Source organism: Trichechus manatus, unplaced genomic scaffold (genome assembly GCF_000243295.1).
Source record: "Trichechus manatus latirostris isolate Lorelei unplaced genomic scaffold, TriManLat1.0 scaffold00077, whole genome shotgun sequence".
In the NCBI taxonomy this organism is placed as follows: domain Eukaryota; kingdom Metazoa; phylum Chordata; class Mammalia; order Sirenia; family Trichechidae; genus Trichechus; species Trichechus manatus.
Genome location: NW_004444013.1, coordinates 12,739,982 through 12,758,935, shown reverse-complemented (window position 1 = coordinate 12,758,935; position 18,954 = coordinate 12,739,982). Strand labels below are relative to the sequence as shown.

General features: G+C 51.2%; 1 protein-coding gene across 1 annotated transcript in view; it reads right to left on the bottom strand.

Annotated features, from left to right (window-relative positions):
* Nucleotides 1-18,954, bottom strand: part of TNRC18 (trinucleotide repeat containing 18) — a 119,073-nt gene that overhangs the window by 6,640 nt on the left and 93,479 nt on the right. Inside the window, 7 exon segments of the mRNA XM_004391392.1 lie at nucleotides 4,283-5,634; nucleotides 6,108-6,272; nucleotides 7,118-7,234; nucleotides 13,717-13,825; nucleotides 13,920-13,995; nucleotides 14,905-15,022; nucleotides 18,379-18,520. Of these exon segments, the coding sequence (XP_004391449.1) occupies nucleotides 4,283-5,634; nucleotides 6,108-6,272; nucleotides 7,118-7,234; nucleotides 13,717-13,825; nucleotides 13,920-13,995; nucleotides 14,905-15,022; nucleotides 18,379-18,520 (2,079 nt within the window).

Genomic DNA, 18,954 nt, shown 5'->3' with positions numbered 1-18,954 from the left:
ACATGAGAATGAGTCTGGAGACCCCCTGTGAGACCTTGGATCCCGCTGGACCTGAAGCCAGACACCCTGGACTTTCCAGTTAAAGAGGCCAATAAATTCCACTTAGTGCTTCAGTCCGTTTCCCTAGTTAGGTTTCTATCCTTTGTAGCAGTGGGAGCCATCAGTTGATCCTGGCATTGAAACCAGCGAACGGAAGATGCTAAAATGAGGAATGGGCGCATCAAGGTGGGGGCAGGACTGTGGGGATGGCCCTATGATTGGCTCAAATGCCGTCACTCGTTGATCAAGTGCCTGCCAGGCTTAGAGCTCTAGGGGCTTTTGTTTTAAAATACCAGGAGTTTGGAATGCCTGGCTACCTGGTGCAGCCTTCAGGAAAGACCTTACAAGAATCTGCAAGCTCAAGGTGGCCTTCGGAAACTGTGGCCCAGGCTTGCCAAGAGAGGCTCTTTCTGCCTGTCCCCACAATCCTAGAGGGTTTAAAGTCAGACAGTCCTGTGCCCTGTAGGGTCAGAAGCCAGGTGATCTGCCCCAAGTTCAGGTAGCACCCTAAAGGCAGGGAGGCCCGAAAAAAAGCTGGAACTGGAGGGAGTGGGGAGAAGCCAAGCCCTCGCCCCTCTGCTTGACAGAGGGGGAAATAACTCCCCTTCTAAAGAGCCCTCCAGGAGCCCCGGTGGCACAATGGTTAAGCGCTCAGCTGCTAACCAAAAGGTTGGCAGTTGGAGCCCACCGAGTAGCTCCTTGGGAGAAACACCTGGTGATCTGCTTTAAAGATTACAGCCTAGAAAACCCTATGGGGCAGTTCTACTATGTCACATGGAGTTGCTACGAGTTGAAAATCAGCCTTAAGGCACCCAACAACAATGACAACACCAAAGAGCCCTCCACTGGGGTGGGGCAGATCAAGCCATCCTCCCACGTGGGGATTTCTCACTGCACCTGGCTGGCATGGGGAGAGCCCTAAAAGGCGGCTGCTGAGAGACAGAAACCCACAGGCTATTCTCAAGTCCTAACACTCCACAACTTCTCAGCCATGTTGATTCACCCAAAGGAGTTGATGCAAATACGCCAGGGAACTTCCCAAACTTTGAAGAGTTGCGATGCAAGAAACATCAAGCCTGTCACTGTCAGCCCCAAAGCCGTCAAGCCCACACTGGCAGGAACTGGACGGTTACAGAGGTACAATGTGCAGAAACTGGAACCCTCCTGCATTGCTCAAACCTGTTGCCTTTGAGTCGATTCTGACTCATAGTGACCCTACAGGACAGAGTAGAACTGCCCTATGGGGTTTCCAAGGAGCAGCTGGTGGATTCGAACTGCCAACCTTCTGGTTAGCAGCAGAGCTCTTAACCACTGCGCCACCAGGGCTCCGTGTCTGGGGTAACACTATTTTTAAAAAAAACAGTTGGGAACAATCTGAAAAGGAGGGTGAAAATGGTTGCACAACTGAAAGAATGTAATCCATGTCACTGAATTGTACATTTAGAAACTGTTCAGTTGGTGTCATGTTCTGCTGTGTATAATTTTAACAGCAACAAAACCTAAAATAAGTTATTTAAAAAAAAAACCAGCTGCTGTGGAGTTGACTCCGGCATATGGAGACCCATGGGTGTAAAAGCAGAACTATGTGCCATAGGGTTTCCAATGGCTGATATTTCGGAAGTAGGTTGCCAGGCCTTTCTTTCAAGGCACCTCTGGGTGGACTCAAACCTCCAACCCTTCAGTTAGAAGATGACTGTGTTAACATCTGCACCACCCAGGGAGGCGCCTGGTGTTGGGCAGAGACACCAAGGTGCTGGGCTGAACGTTTCCGCATGTGGGAAGGAGTGTATGTCTGTGGGTGTTAGGGAGCCCCACTATGGGTGAGGAGGGCTCCTTCTGGTGAACCACCCCCCACCCCCACCCCGTAAGGGTGGACAGGTGACACAGACCTGGCTACCTTGATCACTCAAGCACAATCTAAGTGAGGCTGAGACCCAACCCCAGACTTTTGCTGGCCAATAAAAGGGAAGAAGCTTTCTGCAGGGACTGTTCACTGCAAGGCTGAGAGACTTGAGCCACTTTGCCCCAATGAAGTTAGAGAGTAGTAGAAAATAAAGCCAAGGCAAAGAAAAACAGGCTCTTTGGCTAAAAGGACTTGAAAGACCCTTTGGTATCCTCAATAAACACCTGTTAATGGGAGCTGTTGTTAAATCTATAAGACTGCATAACAGTCTTAGAAGAACTACAAGCAGAATGCTCCTTAGAAGGAGGATGGCGAGACTTCAGCTCGCTTGCTTTGCACATCATCAGGAAACACCAATCGTGGTTGGTAAAGTGGAGGATCGACAAAAACAAGGGAAACCATCTGCTATGGTTTGAATTGTGTCCCCCCAAAATATGTGTTGTAAATCCTAACCCTTACACCTGTGGTTATAATCCCATTTGGGGATGGGTCTTCTTTCTTGTTAATGAGGCAGTATTAATGCAGGGTGTGTTTTAGTTCATCTCTTTTGAAATATAAACCGGGAAGCAAACACAGTCGGGGAAAGACAGATGCTATGCCACATGAAGATCACCAAGAAGCCAAGGAACGCCAGGCCTACAGATGCTGAAAAGAAACAAGGACTTTCCCCCAGAGCTGACAGAGAAAGAATGCCTGCCCCTAGAGCTGGCACCCTGAACTTGGACTTCTGGCCTCCTCAACTGTGAGAAAATAAATTTGTCTTTGTTAAAGCCACCCACTTGCAGTATTTCTGTTACAGCAGCACTAGATAACTAAGACACCATCCACGAAAGAGATCGACACAATAGCTATAACAATGGGCTCAAGCACACCAACGATTATGAAGATGGAGCAGGACAGGCCACATGTGGTTCTGTGATACACGAGTCACCTAGAGTCAGAGCCAACAACCACCACAAAGGTTCTTCCAGATGTCCTGAATTTGGGCTCCACGTGGGATGGATCTGGGTCCCAGGGAGTAGAGGGCAGAGCTGCTTTGTAAAGGGCACTGGGCTTGGCTGAATAGTGTACTCCAAAATTCATGTCCATCTGGAACCCGTGAATGTAACCATATTTGGAAATAGGGTCTTTGCAGGTGTAATTAGTTAAGGTGAGATGAGGGTGGGCAATGACTTGTGTCCTTATAAGAAGAGGGAAATTGTGGACACAGACGCACAGACACACAGGGGAGAGGGCCACGTGAAGACAGAGGCCGAGATGGAGCAATGCATCATCGGTCAAGAACACCAAGGATTGCTGGCAACCACCAGAAGCTGGAAAAGGCAAGGAAGGATCTTCCTCTGGAGCCTTCAGAGGGAGCATGGCCCTGTCGACACCCTGATTTCACTCCAGGGATACTGGTTTCCAACTTCTGGCCTCCACAATGGAGACATAAATGTCTGTTGTTTGAAGCCATCCGGATTGTGGCACTTTGTATGGCAGCCCTTGAAAACCAGTCAGAGTCCCTGGGTGCAGAGGCCTATTTGTGGGAAACCGTGCCACGGCAAGCAGTGACGCTGCGCCTGGGCAGGACCATGAGGCGGTAACGAGCGCCTAGGGCAATCTCTAAGTTACGCTCCCCGCCCCCCAATTTCAGGATGATTAGACGTTGATAGCGGTGACGTGTCAACAGAAACGCCTTTCCCCCTCTTGTCCAGCTGCCTCAGTCAGGCGCCTTTCATACTTATGGCACCTCAGATTGTCGTTCCTCACCTTGTCTGGCGCCCCCTTGGTCTTGCACCTGAGGGCAAGTGCCCCCTTCTGTGCCCCCCAACCCCAACACCCTGCTATGCCTCTTTGTCTACTGTGCTTGAGGAAGGATGTTGGGCCATACCAGGTTAATAGAAACTGCTCAGTGCCCCTCCGTCTTCAAGTGGCACCCAGGACATCTGCCATACCTGCCATACCTTAGATACACCTCTGCCTGAGTGGTGCTCACGATTATATGCTTGACTACTAACCGAAAGGTTGGCAGTTTGAACCCATCCAGAGGCCTCAGAAGAAAGGCTGGCAATTGACATCCCACAAGTTCACAGACTTCAAAATCCACTAGAACACAGTTCTACTCTGCCCACCAGGCCGCTGTGAGTTGGAATCGACTCAACAGCAACTAACAAGTGAACTAATACAGCATGGTCTTTGGCCCGCTCTGCCCCCTGCATGTCCTTGAGCATTCTGAGACTCAGCATATATATCCGTAAAATGGGACTCCACCACACCCCTCATTGCCCCCCTCCACCGGACCTGGTGGAAGGATAGGAAGGAAGGACAGCGCAGATGACGGCCCCATGCCCCGGGTACCTGTGTGGGTTTGCCGAACCACTTCCAGAGCTGCCGGGCCGGCAGGAAGGCGGCAATCTTGGGCCGGTTCTCCACGGATGGCAGGCGCTGCCGCTTGGCCAGCTCCTTGGTGGTGGGGAGGTGGACGCCCTCCCTCTTTTTGGGCCGGCTCTTGCCACCCGCCCCAGCCTGGGCCTTAGGCTGCGGGGGCTGCGGCGGCGGGGGTGGCGGGGGCTGGGGGGCTGGAGTCTTCTTGCCAGGGGAGGGGACCACAGCCCTTGCCTTGCCTGCCTGCTTAGAGGCCTTGGTGGGGAGGGTGGGCTGGGCGGAGGGAGCAGCCGCGGGAGTCGGAGTGGCCTCGTCGTCCGAGCTGCAGGAGGAGTCCTCGTCGGTGGTGGAGGAGGAGGAGGAAGAGGAGGAGGAGGAGGAGGAAGAAGAGGAGGAGGAGGAGGAAGACGAAGAGGAAGAGGAGGAGGAAGAGGAGGAGGAAGAAGAGGAGGAGGAAGAAGAGGAGGAGGAGGAGGAAGAGGATGAGGAGGAAGAAGAGGAGGAGGCAGGAGAGGAGGCCCTGGAGCTGGCAGCACTGCAGGCCCGGCCCCCGCCGCCCCGGCCTTCCTCGCTGTTCTTCCCACCCTCCTCCTCGGCCTCTGTCTCCGAGCTGCTGCTGCTGCTGCTGCTGCTGCCACTGCTGTCCCCGCTGCTGCTGCTACTGCTCTCTGACTCCTCTGCCCCGTCCTGCTCAGCCTGGCCCTTGTCCGGGCTCTCGGGGCCCCCCGAGTCCTCAAACTGCAGCCCCGGCCCAGGCTCTGGGGGCAGCTCGCCATCCAGGGCCTTGGGCCGCCCAGGCTTGGGCTCACCGCCGCCAGCGGCCGGGGGGAAGCTGCCCAGGCCCGGGAGGCCCTTGGGCTCCTGCCAGCCCCCTGTGGCTGTGTCCTCACGGAGGAGCAGCGCCTCCTTGGCCTTCTTGCTCTTGGGCGACGTCACGCCCTCGTGGTCCAGTTTGACGAGCAGCTCGGTCTCCTCACCAGACCTCCTAGGGCCCTTGGCGCCCGGCTCCTCGGCTGCCCGCACCTTCTTGGGCTTGGGGCGGGTGGCGGGCATGGTGAGGGGCATGGTCACGAGGGGCACTGGGGCCACAGCCGTGGGGGGCGCAGGCACCTCCCCAAAGGGCTCGGGAGCCGGGCAGCCGGCAAAGCTGGGGGGAACGGGGCTGGGCTGGGGGGGTGACGAGCGGGCTTTGGAGGCTTTAGGCCGCTTCTCCATGGGCTCTGGGGGGCTCTTCTTGGAACTTGGGGTGCTGATGGGCTCCAGAGCCAAGGGGGTGCTGGGGACCTCGTCCGTGGAGCCCCCCTCCTCCAGGACAGTAGTTTTCTCTAAAAGAGAGAAGAAAACGTAGCAGGGGCTGCTGTCTGGTGGGGCCAGGGGAGCCCCTCATTTCAGTGCCAGCTCTGCCAACTCTCATGTGGGGCTGGGGATGGGGCACAGCCCCCAAGCCTTGGGAAGACTGGTTCCCTCATCACAAGCACACTAACTCCTGTGGACCCCATGTCGCCCTCTGGTGGCCTCAGCTTTTAGCCCCAACCCTGTTTCCCCAATTCCAGGGTCAAACACGCCCAGGGTTATGCTGGAATTTCCCTCCTGCCTCTCACCTGGCGCAACCTTCCATAGACCAATTTCCCTCCCACAGCCTCAGTTTCCAAATCTGTCCACTGCTTCACAAAGCCCTCCCCACGCGAGCAACGTTCTGACAAAGATGGGAGTGGTCTCCCGAGCCAAGTCACAGGTAGCCCCCACCCCTGCGGACACATCCCTGGTGTGGCTCCCGCCCCACATCTGCCCCACATACCGCCCTTGGCCTTGGTGCTGGGCTTCCGGCCGCGGCCTCTGGCTTTGGCGCTGGGCTCCTCGGCCCCCGCTGTGCCCCCTTCTTTGCCTTCCCCGGTATCTTTGCTGGTTTTCCGGATGCGGCGCTTGGCGCTTGGCACCAGGAGGGCCGGGGACGGCTCGGCACCTGCAGGGCACAGCAGACAGAGACTCAGGCGGGTTCCCTTGGCAGGCTGCCCTGCTCATGTGTCATGGGGGGCATAGCCTTTGCAGGACTATCAGGGGAGATGGGTGACCCCATGTAGCTGATTCCCGCCCGTCTCCCCAAAAGGCTATGAGATCAGGCAGGGCAGTCATGTCCGCGGGACGCGGCTCAGAGCTGTCTGCACACACAGGATGCCCCACCAATGCTTATGGACGTTAAGGGGCGAAGGCCCAAAATGGAGTCCTCTGTGATTTCCATGGTTCCACTGGAAAACGTTCAAAACCACTGGTGGTACCAATCTCTGGAAGTCGGCCAGTCCTGAACCCAAACCTGCCCCTTAGGCGTGTGGGGCCCTAGGTAAGTCATGTCTTCCTCCACCCCCAAGCCCAGTTTCCTCGCTGTCAGTCAAAGGGGATGGGAGCCCCAGCCACACAGGAGGAAGGCAGGAACTCACTGATCTGTGGACATGACGGGCCTGCAGCTAACAATCAGTGGTCAGTCCCCTGCTGTCTGGCTGCCAGCCTGGGGCTGCCCTTGTGGACCACGGAACCCAGGAAGAAGCCACAGGGGGAGCCAGGGCTTTACACATGGGACAGAAGAGAGGTGCCCCAGGACCCCCTCTCCCAGCCCACTCTGGGAGCCCTCCACCCATGGTTTCTGCCATTTCTATCTCCAGTGGGTCGAAAGGGTGAAGCCCAGGGCCGGCAACCCAGAGGCTCCTGAGCCTGCAGCCACAGCCTAGGCTGGGCAGGCGGAGCTGCCCAGTGGGGGATCCGTGCTCCAGGCCAGGGCAGCAGGTCCCAGAAGTCAGCAGGCTCAGCACTCACACTGGATCTTGTAGTCAGGAGGCAGGAGGCGGATGTGGGACAGGGGGATCCTCCCAGTATCTCCGTCATCAAACTCCACGGTGATGAGGTCCCCGTCGTCCTCAAGGTCAAGCAACCCTGATGGCGGAAGGGCAGGATGAGGGGGCCCTTGGACCCCTGGCTGCTTGGTGGGGCATGAGGGTGAGGGGGTGGCAGTAACTGGTCCCTAAGCAACCTTAAAGATCCCTGGGTGGTGCAAATGATTTGAGCTCGACTACTAACCTAAAGGTTGGCAGTTCAAACCCACCCAGTAGCACTGCAGAAGAAAGGCCTGGCAATACGCTTGTATAAAGATTACAGTCAAGAAAACTCTATGCAGGACATAAAATGATACTCGTGAAGAACGTGCTTCTTAGCTACGGTAGATATATGAGACTAAATGGGCAGCTCCTGTCCGGAGGTGAGATGAGAAGGCAGAGAGGGTCAGGAGCTGGTTGAATGGACACAGGAAATCAAGAGTGGAAAGGAGGAGTGTGCTGTCATTAGCATAGGGAGCGCAACTAGGGTCACATAACAATGTATGTATAAAATTTTGTATAAGAGATTAACTTGAATTGTAAACTTTCACTTAAAGTACAATAAAATTTAAAAAAGAAAACTCTATGTAGCAGTTCTGCTCTGTAACACCATGGGGACACCGTGAGTCGGAATCGACTCAAGGACAACTAACAACAATTACTAAGTCAAATCCAATACTTTTAAAATTATTATTATTTACATAGTACTAATGGGTCTTCAGAGCCCTGGTGGTGCAGTGGTTAAGAGCTCGGCTGCTAACCAAAAGGTCGGCAGTTTGAATCCACCAGCCGCTCCTTGGAAACCCTATGGGGGCAGTTCTACTCTGTCCTATATGGTTGCTATGAGTTGGAATCGATTTGACGGTAACAGGTTTGGTTTTTGGTTTTTTAATGGGTCTTCAGGAGCTCTGGTAACGGAGTTGATAAGCTCTTGGCTGCTAACTGAAAGGTTGGCAGTTTGAATCTACCTGCCACTCCACGGAAGGAAGATGCTGCAGTCTGCTTTCATAAAGATTTACAGCCTTGGAAACACTATGGGACAGTTTTACTCTGCCCTATAGGGTTGCTATGAGTCAGAATCAACTTGATGGCAGTGGGTTTGGTTTTTTGGCTTTTAATGGGTCTTCAAGAGTCCCTGGATAGAGCAAAAAGTTAAGCACTCAACTACTAGCCAAAAAGTTGGCAGTTAGAACCAACCCAGAAGTGCCTTGGAAGACAGGCCTGGCGATCTGCTTCTGAAGGTCACAGCCTTGAAAACCCTGTGAATCGCAGTTCTACTCTGCACACACAGGGTCGCCATGAGTCAGAATCAACTTGATGACAACTAACAACAACAATTAACCTTTGGGTGGCATCTGGGGTCTTAAAAGCTAGTGAGCGGCCATTTAAGATGCATCAATTAGTGTCAACCTACCTGGAGCAAAGAAGAATGAATAACACCAAAGACACAAGGAAAGTATTAGCCCAAGATACAGAAAGGGCCACATAAACCAGAGACTCCATCAGCCTGAGACCAGAAGAACTACATGGTGCCCGGCTACCACCAATGACCACCATGACAAGGAACACAACAGAGAGTCCCTGACGGAGGAGGAGAAAAGTGGGACGCAGAACTCAAATTCTAGTAAAAAGACCAGACTTAATGGTTTGACTGAGACTGGAGGGACCCTGGAAGACATGGCTCCCAGACTCTCTGTTAGCCCAAAACTAAAAACATTTCCGAGGCCAACTCTCCAGACAAAGATCAGACTGGACTATGGGACATAAAATGATACTCGTGAAGAGTGTGCTTCTTAGCTCCAGTAGATACACGAGACTAAATGGGCAGCTCCTGTCCAGACGTGAGATGAGAAGGCAGAGAGGGTCAGGAGCTGGTTGAATGGATATGGGAAATCCGGGGTAGAAAGGAGACGTGTGCTGTCAAAGTACAGGGAGAGCAACTAGGGTCACATAACAATGTGTGTATAAATTTTTGCATGAGAAACTAACTTGAATTGTAAACTTTCACTTAAAGCACAATTAAAAAAAAAAACATTAACCTAAAGGTTGGCAGTTGGAACCCACCGAGCAGCACTGAGGAAGAAAGGCCTGGCAATGTGTTTCCATAAACATTATAGCCAAGAAAACCCTAAGGAGCAGTTCTACTCTAACACATGGGTCACCATGAGTCAGAACTGACTTGACAGCAACAAGTTTTTAAAAAGCCTTGATCTCAGGACACCTGTGGCGGGTATGCAGTGGTGTGTAATGTGAGCTTTACAGCTACACAGTCCTGGCAGGATACTGGCTTCCCTCTTTCTAGCTCAGTGAGTTCGGTCAATACAAATGTTACAGAGTGTGTGTCCTGGACTTCCTGCTCCACGTGACAGCTGCCCACCTGCCCTGCCCACTGAACACCCAAGATCCTCACCAAAATAACAGTAAAGAAATCAAAAGGGCTTAGACCCCAAAGTTAGAAAGCCCAGGCCAGAAGCCAGCAGCACATGAGAGGTGGCAGCATCGAGAAAGATGGAATTGGAGTGGACGAGTAGTCACTAGCTTTTGCCTCAGTGTTCTCTGCTTTGTTTGGTGCTTGGAGGGAGGAGATGCCAATGAGAAGCTATCTGGCACCTCTGGAGGTAGGGGTGCAGGAGGGGCCAAACAGTGACCAGGCTGATTGTCATGGAGCCAACATGAGCTGAGAGCTTTACTGCTGGAGAGGGGCTCTAGACTGAAGGCTATTAGGTACAGGTGAGGATGGTGGTACAGGTTAGGGTAAGGTGAAGGTACAGGTGAGGCTGGTGGTACAGGTAAGGGTACAGGTGACGATACAAGGGAGGTACCGTTGAGTATGGTTATACAGGTGAAGGTACAGGTAAGGATGGTGGTACAGGTGAGGATACAAGTGAGGATGGTGAGCAGGCACCTGAAAGATGACACTCAACCCCTTTCCCAAATGCCAGATGTTAATACTATAGCCCCAAAGATAGAGGTTTTGGGGAATCTGGCCGGTGAAAAGGAAAAGAGGGTCCCTGGGTGGTGTAAATGGTTTGCACTTGGCTGCTAATCTAAAGGTTGGCTATTTGAACCTACCCAGCGGCAATGTGGAGAAAAGGACTGACAATCTGCTTTTGTAAAAGATTATAGCCAAGAAAGCCCTGTGGAGCAGTTCTACCCTGCAACACATGGGGACGCTGTGAGTTGGAATCGACTCAACTGCAATAGGTAAAGGGAAAAGGCCTACAGACACTGGCATTTGGGAGTCCCCCAACGAACGATTCCTGCCTGCTCAATGTCACGAGGCTCCACCCATGAACAGCTTCCAACTCTCTTGTTAATATCTCACTCTTTGCTCAAAAAAAATTCTTTGCCAAGGATGACCAGAGACTTAAAGGACAGCATCTAATGAAAGAAAGAACCTAGAACTAACAGAGGTGCAAGAGCATGTAGAAGAAATAGAGACAATATAGGAAACAAAAGAAAACTACAATGAAACAGATGTATCATTTGAAAAAGAAATTTTTAAAGGCAATGTTCCCAGAGAACAAAAAGATGTTATTAAAAAAAAAATTCAGAGAATATGAAAGAATTCTTGGAAATTTTTTAAATGATGGCAGAATTTTTTTAATTAAATAGAAGGAGGAGAAGATAAAGATGCGGAGCTCCCCCAGAAGGTTGAACAAAAAGATAAAGAAATAAATAATAGAGAGGATCAATCAGGGAAAATATGTAAAATAATGGGAGGAAACTATCCAAAATATAATACAGTAAACCTGCCAAAGACACAACCTGTGTAAGGCAGAAACCTGGCAGAGGAAGAAAACTCAACTATTTTCCACTAATGGAGAGTGACAGAAAACTGGTAAGACTGCACCTTGTTAAAGGTGGAAAACATGTGAGACTCAGAAAAACAAGGCAGTCCCATCAAGTTCTAACTGTCACAGGTTTCACTGTACAAGACAAGTTTCCAGAACTAAAGGAAATTTGCTTCAAAATCAAAATCTTCCACCTCCAGAATCCAGCATGATAAAAACACAAACACCAACACACATCCAGAAAAGCCACATGAAACTCCAGATCTAGGGATAATGACAAGATGCTAAAAGTTTCCAGAGAGAAAAAAACAGACCTCCTACAAAGATTTGGGAATACTAATGGCACTGGATTTTTCAAACAACACTGGAAGCAAGATAAAAATGGAACAATGATTTTGAAATGGTGAGAGAAAATTATTTGCAACCCAGAATTGTATACCCAGCTCAACTATCTCTCTGGGTATACTAATACCCAGTGATTTCAGACATGCAAGTACTTGAGAAAGATCCCTACTAAAATGAAGGAATACACCAAGAAAGAGAAATACATGAGATTTAACACAAGAGGGATGTAAAAGGAATTATCAGAAGGATGAAATTCTCTTGGGGAAGTCCCAAGAATGACAGATGTGTGGCCAGCCTAGAAAGTAACTAGTCCCTCCTAATGGTACAGAGGGACAGAAGGCTTCAGGACACATAAACCCAAGACAAACTTTTACTGTATTAACAGGACTTTTAGAATTTTCTGAAGAGTTTGATGACAAATTAGTAACTATTCAATGGAAAAATAAGCCTTCCTCGTCTGACGTCCTGTGTCAGACATCTGAGACAGCATTAGACATCTGTTGTTCTGCCTGCTAGTATCCTTTTTCCTGAGGAGCCCTGGTGGCCCAATGGTTAAGTACTTGTGCTCAGCTGCTAACTGAAAGGTTGGTAGTTTGAACCCACCCAGCAGCGCCATGGGAGAAAGACTCGGTGATCTGTTCCTGTAAAGATTACAGCTTAGGAAACCCTATGGGTCTGTCCTATAGGGCCTGCTCTGTCCTATAGCGTCACTATGAGTTGGAATCGAATTGACAGCCATGGGTTTGGTTTTTTTGGTTTATCCCTTTTCCCATGTACAGTTTATCATCATTATTTGTGGATTCTGTATTTGCACACTTGCCTACTCGCTAAAAACTATCCGTAACCTCATAATCAGTACTTGTGGTGCTTTCGTGGCCATTCATGGACATGTATGCATACACGGTATGAGAACTTGAGTTGTTCAACATGCTCATTCCCAGCTACGGTCAAATAAGACTGGTTCTGTATTCACTAATTCAGTGTTCATGCTGACGTTATAGAACATAGGTACTGCAAATAACAAGAACTGACTGTATGTGTGGATGTTAGATAGCCAAGAGGTGGACTGTATTTGGCATAGTTTTTTTTTTTTTTTTTCTATAAGCAACATCCATACTGCCATCTTCTGGATGTGCTGGGTTTGAAATAGCTAAAGATGTACCATTTTGAGGGTCTGCTGTTCTTCTCTGCCTACGTCTTCTGGAGTACCTGTTATTTTTGTCTACCCAGCATCTACTCTCTCTGATTCTGGTAACAACTTCCCAATTTTCTTTGGGAAGCCAACTTCCCCGTCTCCCTCTATCCACGTGTAAGAGAAAGCTGACCACAATCCTTAGCTTCAAGGATGAGAACATGAACCAGGGCTAGTCAGGACCCACAGTGAAGGGTTCAGTGATAACCACGGGACCCATGTCAGTTCAGTGTGACACCATGGTATGTGGGAAAACTTTGGGGGTGAGAACTTCTTGGATCATAGGATGTGTTGAAACAGTAAAAGATAGTCCCCAAGGTGTTGGAAGCCACCTTTGCCTGCCTAGGAGTGAAGCTGGCACAAATGAGAGCATTGCTGACAGGTGTCGAGAGCTAAGTCCTGATGACATTGTTTGAGTAACACGTGGGTCCATCACGCCTAAACGCCCGTGAGCTGATAAAATTTTTTATGCTTAAGCTAGTGTCATGGATTGAATTGTGTACCCTCAAAAATATATGTTGGAATCCTAATCCCCATACCTGCAAAAGGAGCCCTGGTAGTGCAGTGGTTAAGCACTCGGCTGCTAATTGAAGGTCAGTGTTTTGAATCTACCAGCCGTTCAGTGGGAGAAATATGTGGCAGTCTGCTCCCATCAAGATTTCAGCCTAGGAAACCCTATGGGGCAGTTCTACTCTGTCCTATATGGTCGCTATGAGTTGGAATCAACTCAATGGCAATGGGTTTATACCTGTGGATGTAATCCCATTTGAGAATAGGGTTTAATCTTTGTTATGTTAATGAGGTCATGTCAGTGAAAGGTATATCTTAAACCTAATGACTTTCGAGATATAAAAAGAGCAGATTAGATGCACAGAGACAAGCAAGTACAAATGGGGGAAAGGCAGATGCCACGTGGGGATCACCAAGAAACTGAGGAACGTAGGGGCTACAGAAGCTGAGACAGACAAGGATCCTTCCCCAGAGTGGACAGAGAGCAAGCCTTCCCCTGGAGCCAGTGCCCTGAATTCGGACTCGTAGCCTCCTGAAATGTGAGAAAATAAATTTCTGTTTATTAAAGTCCCTCACTTGTAGTATTTTTGTTATAGCAGCACTGGGACACTAAGACAGCCAGTCAGAGTGGAATTCTGGCGACGAAACGAAGCCATAGTGATACGTTAGGGGACAAGGAAGTCCCAGGGAGGGCGAGCTCACCTCGGACCACGGTGCCCGGGTAGAGGCAACGGTACTGCTGGCTCCAGTAGGCAGCAATCCTGGTCCCCTGGGGCAGGAAGCGTGCAGAGGTCGGCCTCACATCGATGATCTGAGGAGAGCAAGCGCATGAGGTGGAATGAAGTCACAGTCTCAGCCTCTGACCCTCCTTGCCAACCCTCACAGGCCCGGCCCCGCCCCCTCACCGCCTCCTGCAGCAGCTGCTCCAGACAGTAGATGTGGGGTCGGTTCCCACGCTCGCCCTCCACCACCACGCGGTATCTGCAAGGCCAGGTCAAAGGTGGGTGTGGTGGCAGAGGCCCGAGACGCCCCCCAGCGGGTGTCTTTACTAAGCCTGAGGCCCCCAGGCCCACTACCACTAGCTCTCCCCAACAGAGCCCTGAGCCAGGAAATCAGAAATTCAAGGCTGCCTGATTTGCTGCAGAAAGTGGGGGCCAAGCCTCCGTTTCATCTGTATAACTAGGGGTGGTAGGGTAAGATGGAGTCCCTGGGTGGTGCAACTGGTTCATGCACTCGGCTGCTAACTGGAAGGTTGGAGGTTCAAGTCCACCCCAAGGTGCCTGAAAGAAAGGCCTGGTGATCTACTTCCAAAAATCAGTCATTGAAAACCCTGTGAAGCACTCTGACACAAATGGGGTCACCATGAGTGGAAATCGACTCTATGACAACTGGTTTTTGGAGTCCCTGGGTGGTGCAAATGGTTAAGGCACTCAATTGCTAACTAAAAGGTTGGAGGTTCAAATCCACTCAGAGGATCCTTGGAAGAAAGGCCTGGCAATCTACTTTCAGAAAATCAGCCACTAACAATCATAGAGAGCACAGTTCTACTCTGACACACACAGAGTTGCCATGAGCTAGAATCAACTTGATGGGAACTGGTGGCAGTGGTGATAGAGCACAGTGAACCTGTCCAACCCAGATCCCAAGAGAGGCCACCACTCTCCCTCTCCCCTTCCCACTATGACCGGCCCCCCACTAAGAGATCCACCAAGTGCTTCTCCTCCCGTCTCCCTGGAGCCTGGCCTCACCCCCATCTGCCCTATCTGAGAGACGGAAGCAATGGCTCGGAGAGTGGATGCAGCTTGCCCAGAAGCAAAGCAGGGCTCTGCTGCAGGCCAGAGGCCAGTCCCCCATGCTGGCCTGGCACCCCCTGCCCTGATGCCCACTCACATGTCTGGCGAGTGCACAGTCTGCACGTGCCCAGCATACAGCAGCTTGTCGTCCATGGGAATGAGCACACGCAGCCCGTCCTTAAGCTCGTCCTTGTCGATGACGCAGGAGCGGGGGGCTGTAGTAGGGGGCAGTGAGGTGGGTGGGGTGAGGCGGCCCTCCCCTGCACGACTCTCCTCCTGGGCCTGCCCATGCCCCCTCACTGAGTCTGTGGGCCATGTGTGCACCCCTGGTGCACGGGTCCTCACAAAAGCACATGCGTGTGCATGCCAGCAGGTACATAGGACCCTTGCTTCCTTCCACCTCCTTTCTCGGCCCCCAGAAAGATCCCAGGAGTGAGGGAACCCCCAATCCCAAAGACCCACACCCCTGTGCCCAGACATGAAGGTCTGGGTTATCAACCCGCCTGCCTCCCATTCAGGGTCAAAGCTCAGGACCCTCTCCCTCCCAGGCCCACGCACCCCTTGCTGGTGCTGACCGCGGCCACACCCAGAACCTCAGACAGGTCTTTTCTCCACCTAGAATACCTTCCTCAATATCCCCCAGCCAAACTTTCCAAACTGCTGTCAGCACCCACTGCCCTTGCTTTCTCCTCTCTCTCTCTCATCCCTCAGCCCAAGTCTACCCTCTCACACCCACAAAACTGCTCTTGCCTAGGCCACTAAGGGTGTCATCAGCATGAAGGCTATTGTTCAGTCCTTGCTCCCCTGACTTTTCACCAGTGTTCAATACCATGGACCACTCTCCTTCTTAAACCACCTCTTTTTTGGACCCCCTGCACACCATACTCTCTGCTATGGGTTGAATCGTATCCCCCCAAAATTTATGAAGTCCTAACCCCTGGTACTGTGAAAGTGACCTTGTTTGGAAATAGGGTCTCTGAAGATGTTATCAGTTAACATGAGATCACACTGGAGTGGGGTGGGCCCTAATCCTAATCCCTTCTGAGTGATGTCTTACAAAATGGGAGAAGACCATAAACCACTGCCTCCTTTGCCATGAGACCAGAAGAACAGGATGGTGCCTGGCTACCATTACTAAATGTTTTGATCAATGATTCTATAGAAGAACCCTGATCAAAAGGGTGTGAAATGCAGAACAGAATTTCAAATTCTCATGGAATTCAGACTTCCTGGAGCCACTGAGGCTAGATGAACCCCCGAAAGTACTGCCCTGAGATAATCTTTAAACCTTAAACCAAAAATATCTCCTGAAATCTTAAAACCAAACAATAGTTAAGCTTTATTAGTAAAGAATGTCTCCCTTGAGTATTATGCTCATTTAAGAAATATCTACATGGGATCAAATTGACAACAGCAACTTAAAAGATTACATAGGAACCTTAGGAGTAGTGAGTTTATGTTACTGGGGGAGGAAAAACTTAGAAAAGGAGGGTGATAATGGCTGCACAACTCAAAGGATGCAATCAATGTCACTGAATTGTACATGTAGAAGCTGTAGAATTGGTTGGTTTATGTTCTACTGTGCATATTTTCAACTACAAAAAAAAAAAATTTTTTTAAATGAAGAAAAAAAACTGCAGACCAGTGTCCTGGGGCAGATGGAATGGCCACTCACTTTTCATCTCTCCCATGCCCTGGCCGTGGCCTTGTCCTCCATGAACTGTACCTCCCGTCCCTTGATCTGGGTTTGGCCATGCCACTTGCTTCGGCCAGTGGCATGAGGTAGAGGACAGAGTGCCAAATCTGAACCTAGCCCCAAGAGGCCACACACACATTTCCACCTTCCGTGTACCCTGGCAGCACTACCATGAGAGAAGACGCCCTGGCTAGCTTGCTGGCCTCAGGCCAGCTCACTGGACATGTGAGCCATGGAGCCAAGCCAGCCAGCCTGGATCAGTCCGTCTGCAGCCTGCCCATTGTGTGGGCCAGCCGGGCAGAGGACATGCTTGTTGTTCAACAGATGTGGTGGTTGTTTGTTACACAGCCACAGCTGACTGATATGCTTCCCCAGATGACATTCAGGGACGGCCCTGCTCCTCCTCTCACTCCATGCTACCTGCTTGAATGGGTATATCCATCACCCCACTCCCATACGATCAATAACCACCACTGCTCTTATATTCCTCAGTTCATACCTGCCGTCTCTCCTGCACGCTCTAGACCCCCAAGTCTGAGCAGCTCCTCGATGTCGCTTCCATGGGACATCCCCCAGCACCCCACACTTTAGCCAAAACAGCCCAGTGCACAATCTCCCCGTTCCTTCCATGACCCTGGTCTCAGTGGCAGCCTCCCACCATCCCCCCAAGCCAGGCTGGGGACCCTCCGCCACCACCAGTTGCCACCCTGTCTCCTTTCTCATCTGTTCACACAACCCATCACTACATCCCAACCTCCCTGTTAATGTACTCAAACTCACTCCTTATTATGGATTGAACTGTGTCCCCTCAAATTACAGACTGAAATTCTGGACATACAGTGTTAAAATTAATCATGAGATGAAATCAGCTGGCCTTGGGAGAGCAAATCACCTCCCACAATGCAATCTAATGTAATGTGACGACCATATGCCACAAGTGATGTAATGTAATCATCTTCCATAATGCAATCTAATGTAGTATGTAATTAACCAATCAGATGAGGTCATACCAATGCAGGGTGGGTTCTAAACTTAATCACTTCTGAGTTATAAAAAGAGCAGAACAGATACAGGGACACACAAAAAGAAGAAAGACATCATGTGAGGGTGCTCTACAAGCCAAGGAACCAAGGAATGCCCAGGGCTACCAACAAGGAAGGAATCAACAAGGACAGAAACGACAAGGAAGGAACAGATGCAGCTGAGACTCTGATGTGGATTTTTAGCCTCCAGAACTGTGAGAAACTACACATCCGCTCTTTCAAGCCACTAACTTGTGGTATTTGTGTTACAGCAGCACGAGGACACTAAGACATCCTCTGTCTCTATCCCTGCTACACCCACAACAGTCCAGGTCACCACCAAATCCTGCCTGGATGCTTGTAACAGCCACCTCCCTGGACTCCCACCTCCCCTCAGGGCCCCTACAGTTCACACTGTGTAGCAGCCGAAAGGATCATTTAAAAACCAAATCCAACCACGCTGCTCCTCCACGTATAACTTTTGATAGATAGCTTCTTGTTTTCCTTCGGGCAAATACAGAACTCCTCACCAAGGCCCATGAAACTGTGTGGTCCTACTTCTGCCTCCCTAGGCCGTTCTCTCACCTCCCAAACCACAGGGAAGCCAGCCTTCTTACAGTTTATCTCGGGGGCTGTATTCCTGCCTACCCCAGGGCCTTTGCACATGCCATTCCCACAGTCACCCCCATCCCCGGCCCTTTGCCAGCTCCACTCCAACTTCTCTCAGGCCTTGGCTCAGATCTAACTGGCCCAGGGAAACCTCCTGCCTCGCCATAATCCAGGTCTGAGCAGCCCTGGCTCCATGCCCAGAAGTCTGACCCTGAGCAGCCCCACCCCCAGCATAGGCACCCACCTGGTGTCAATGGCCGCTCCAGAGCCCCACTGCGTGGGAGGTGTTCATCTTCGGAGAAGCTGGAGTCCTGGTTGGGCTCAAAGTCCTCCTCAGCAGCCATGCTCTCCATCAGCTTGCTCACGGCGCCCCCCTTCCCACGGTTCTGGGACAGAGCAGAGCAGACCCCAGCTCAGAGGAGGGCAATGCCATCCTGCTGGGCTGGGGGCCTCCCTGAAAACCCGGGATCCTGGTCAGGCTGCAGAGTCATCTGGCAGGTACTCTGGGGACTGTGCTGGCCTTCTGCATGGGGGGACTTCACCCCAGAGGCCATGCCCATGACCCCCTCGCCAGGGCTTGATGCTGTGCTGAAGTGACCATCATGCAGGCACCTCAGCTCCCTGCAGAGAAAATGAAGGGCTTGTCGGCAGCCTCGGGAGAGGGAAGGTGGGAACCTGGCCCAGGTGGGGGCTAGCTGGAGCGAGGGGCAGGCACGAGCAGGTATGCCCCATCTGTCATCTGGGCAAAGGAATTCGCTCAGGCTTAGGGGAACACTGTCGGTCCCCTCACCCAGACATCATGTGGGAGTCACCAGCACCT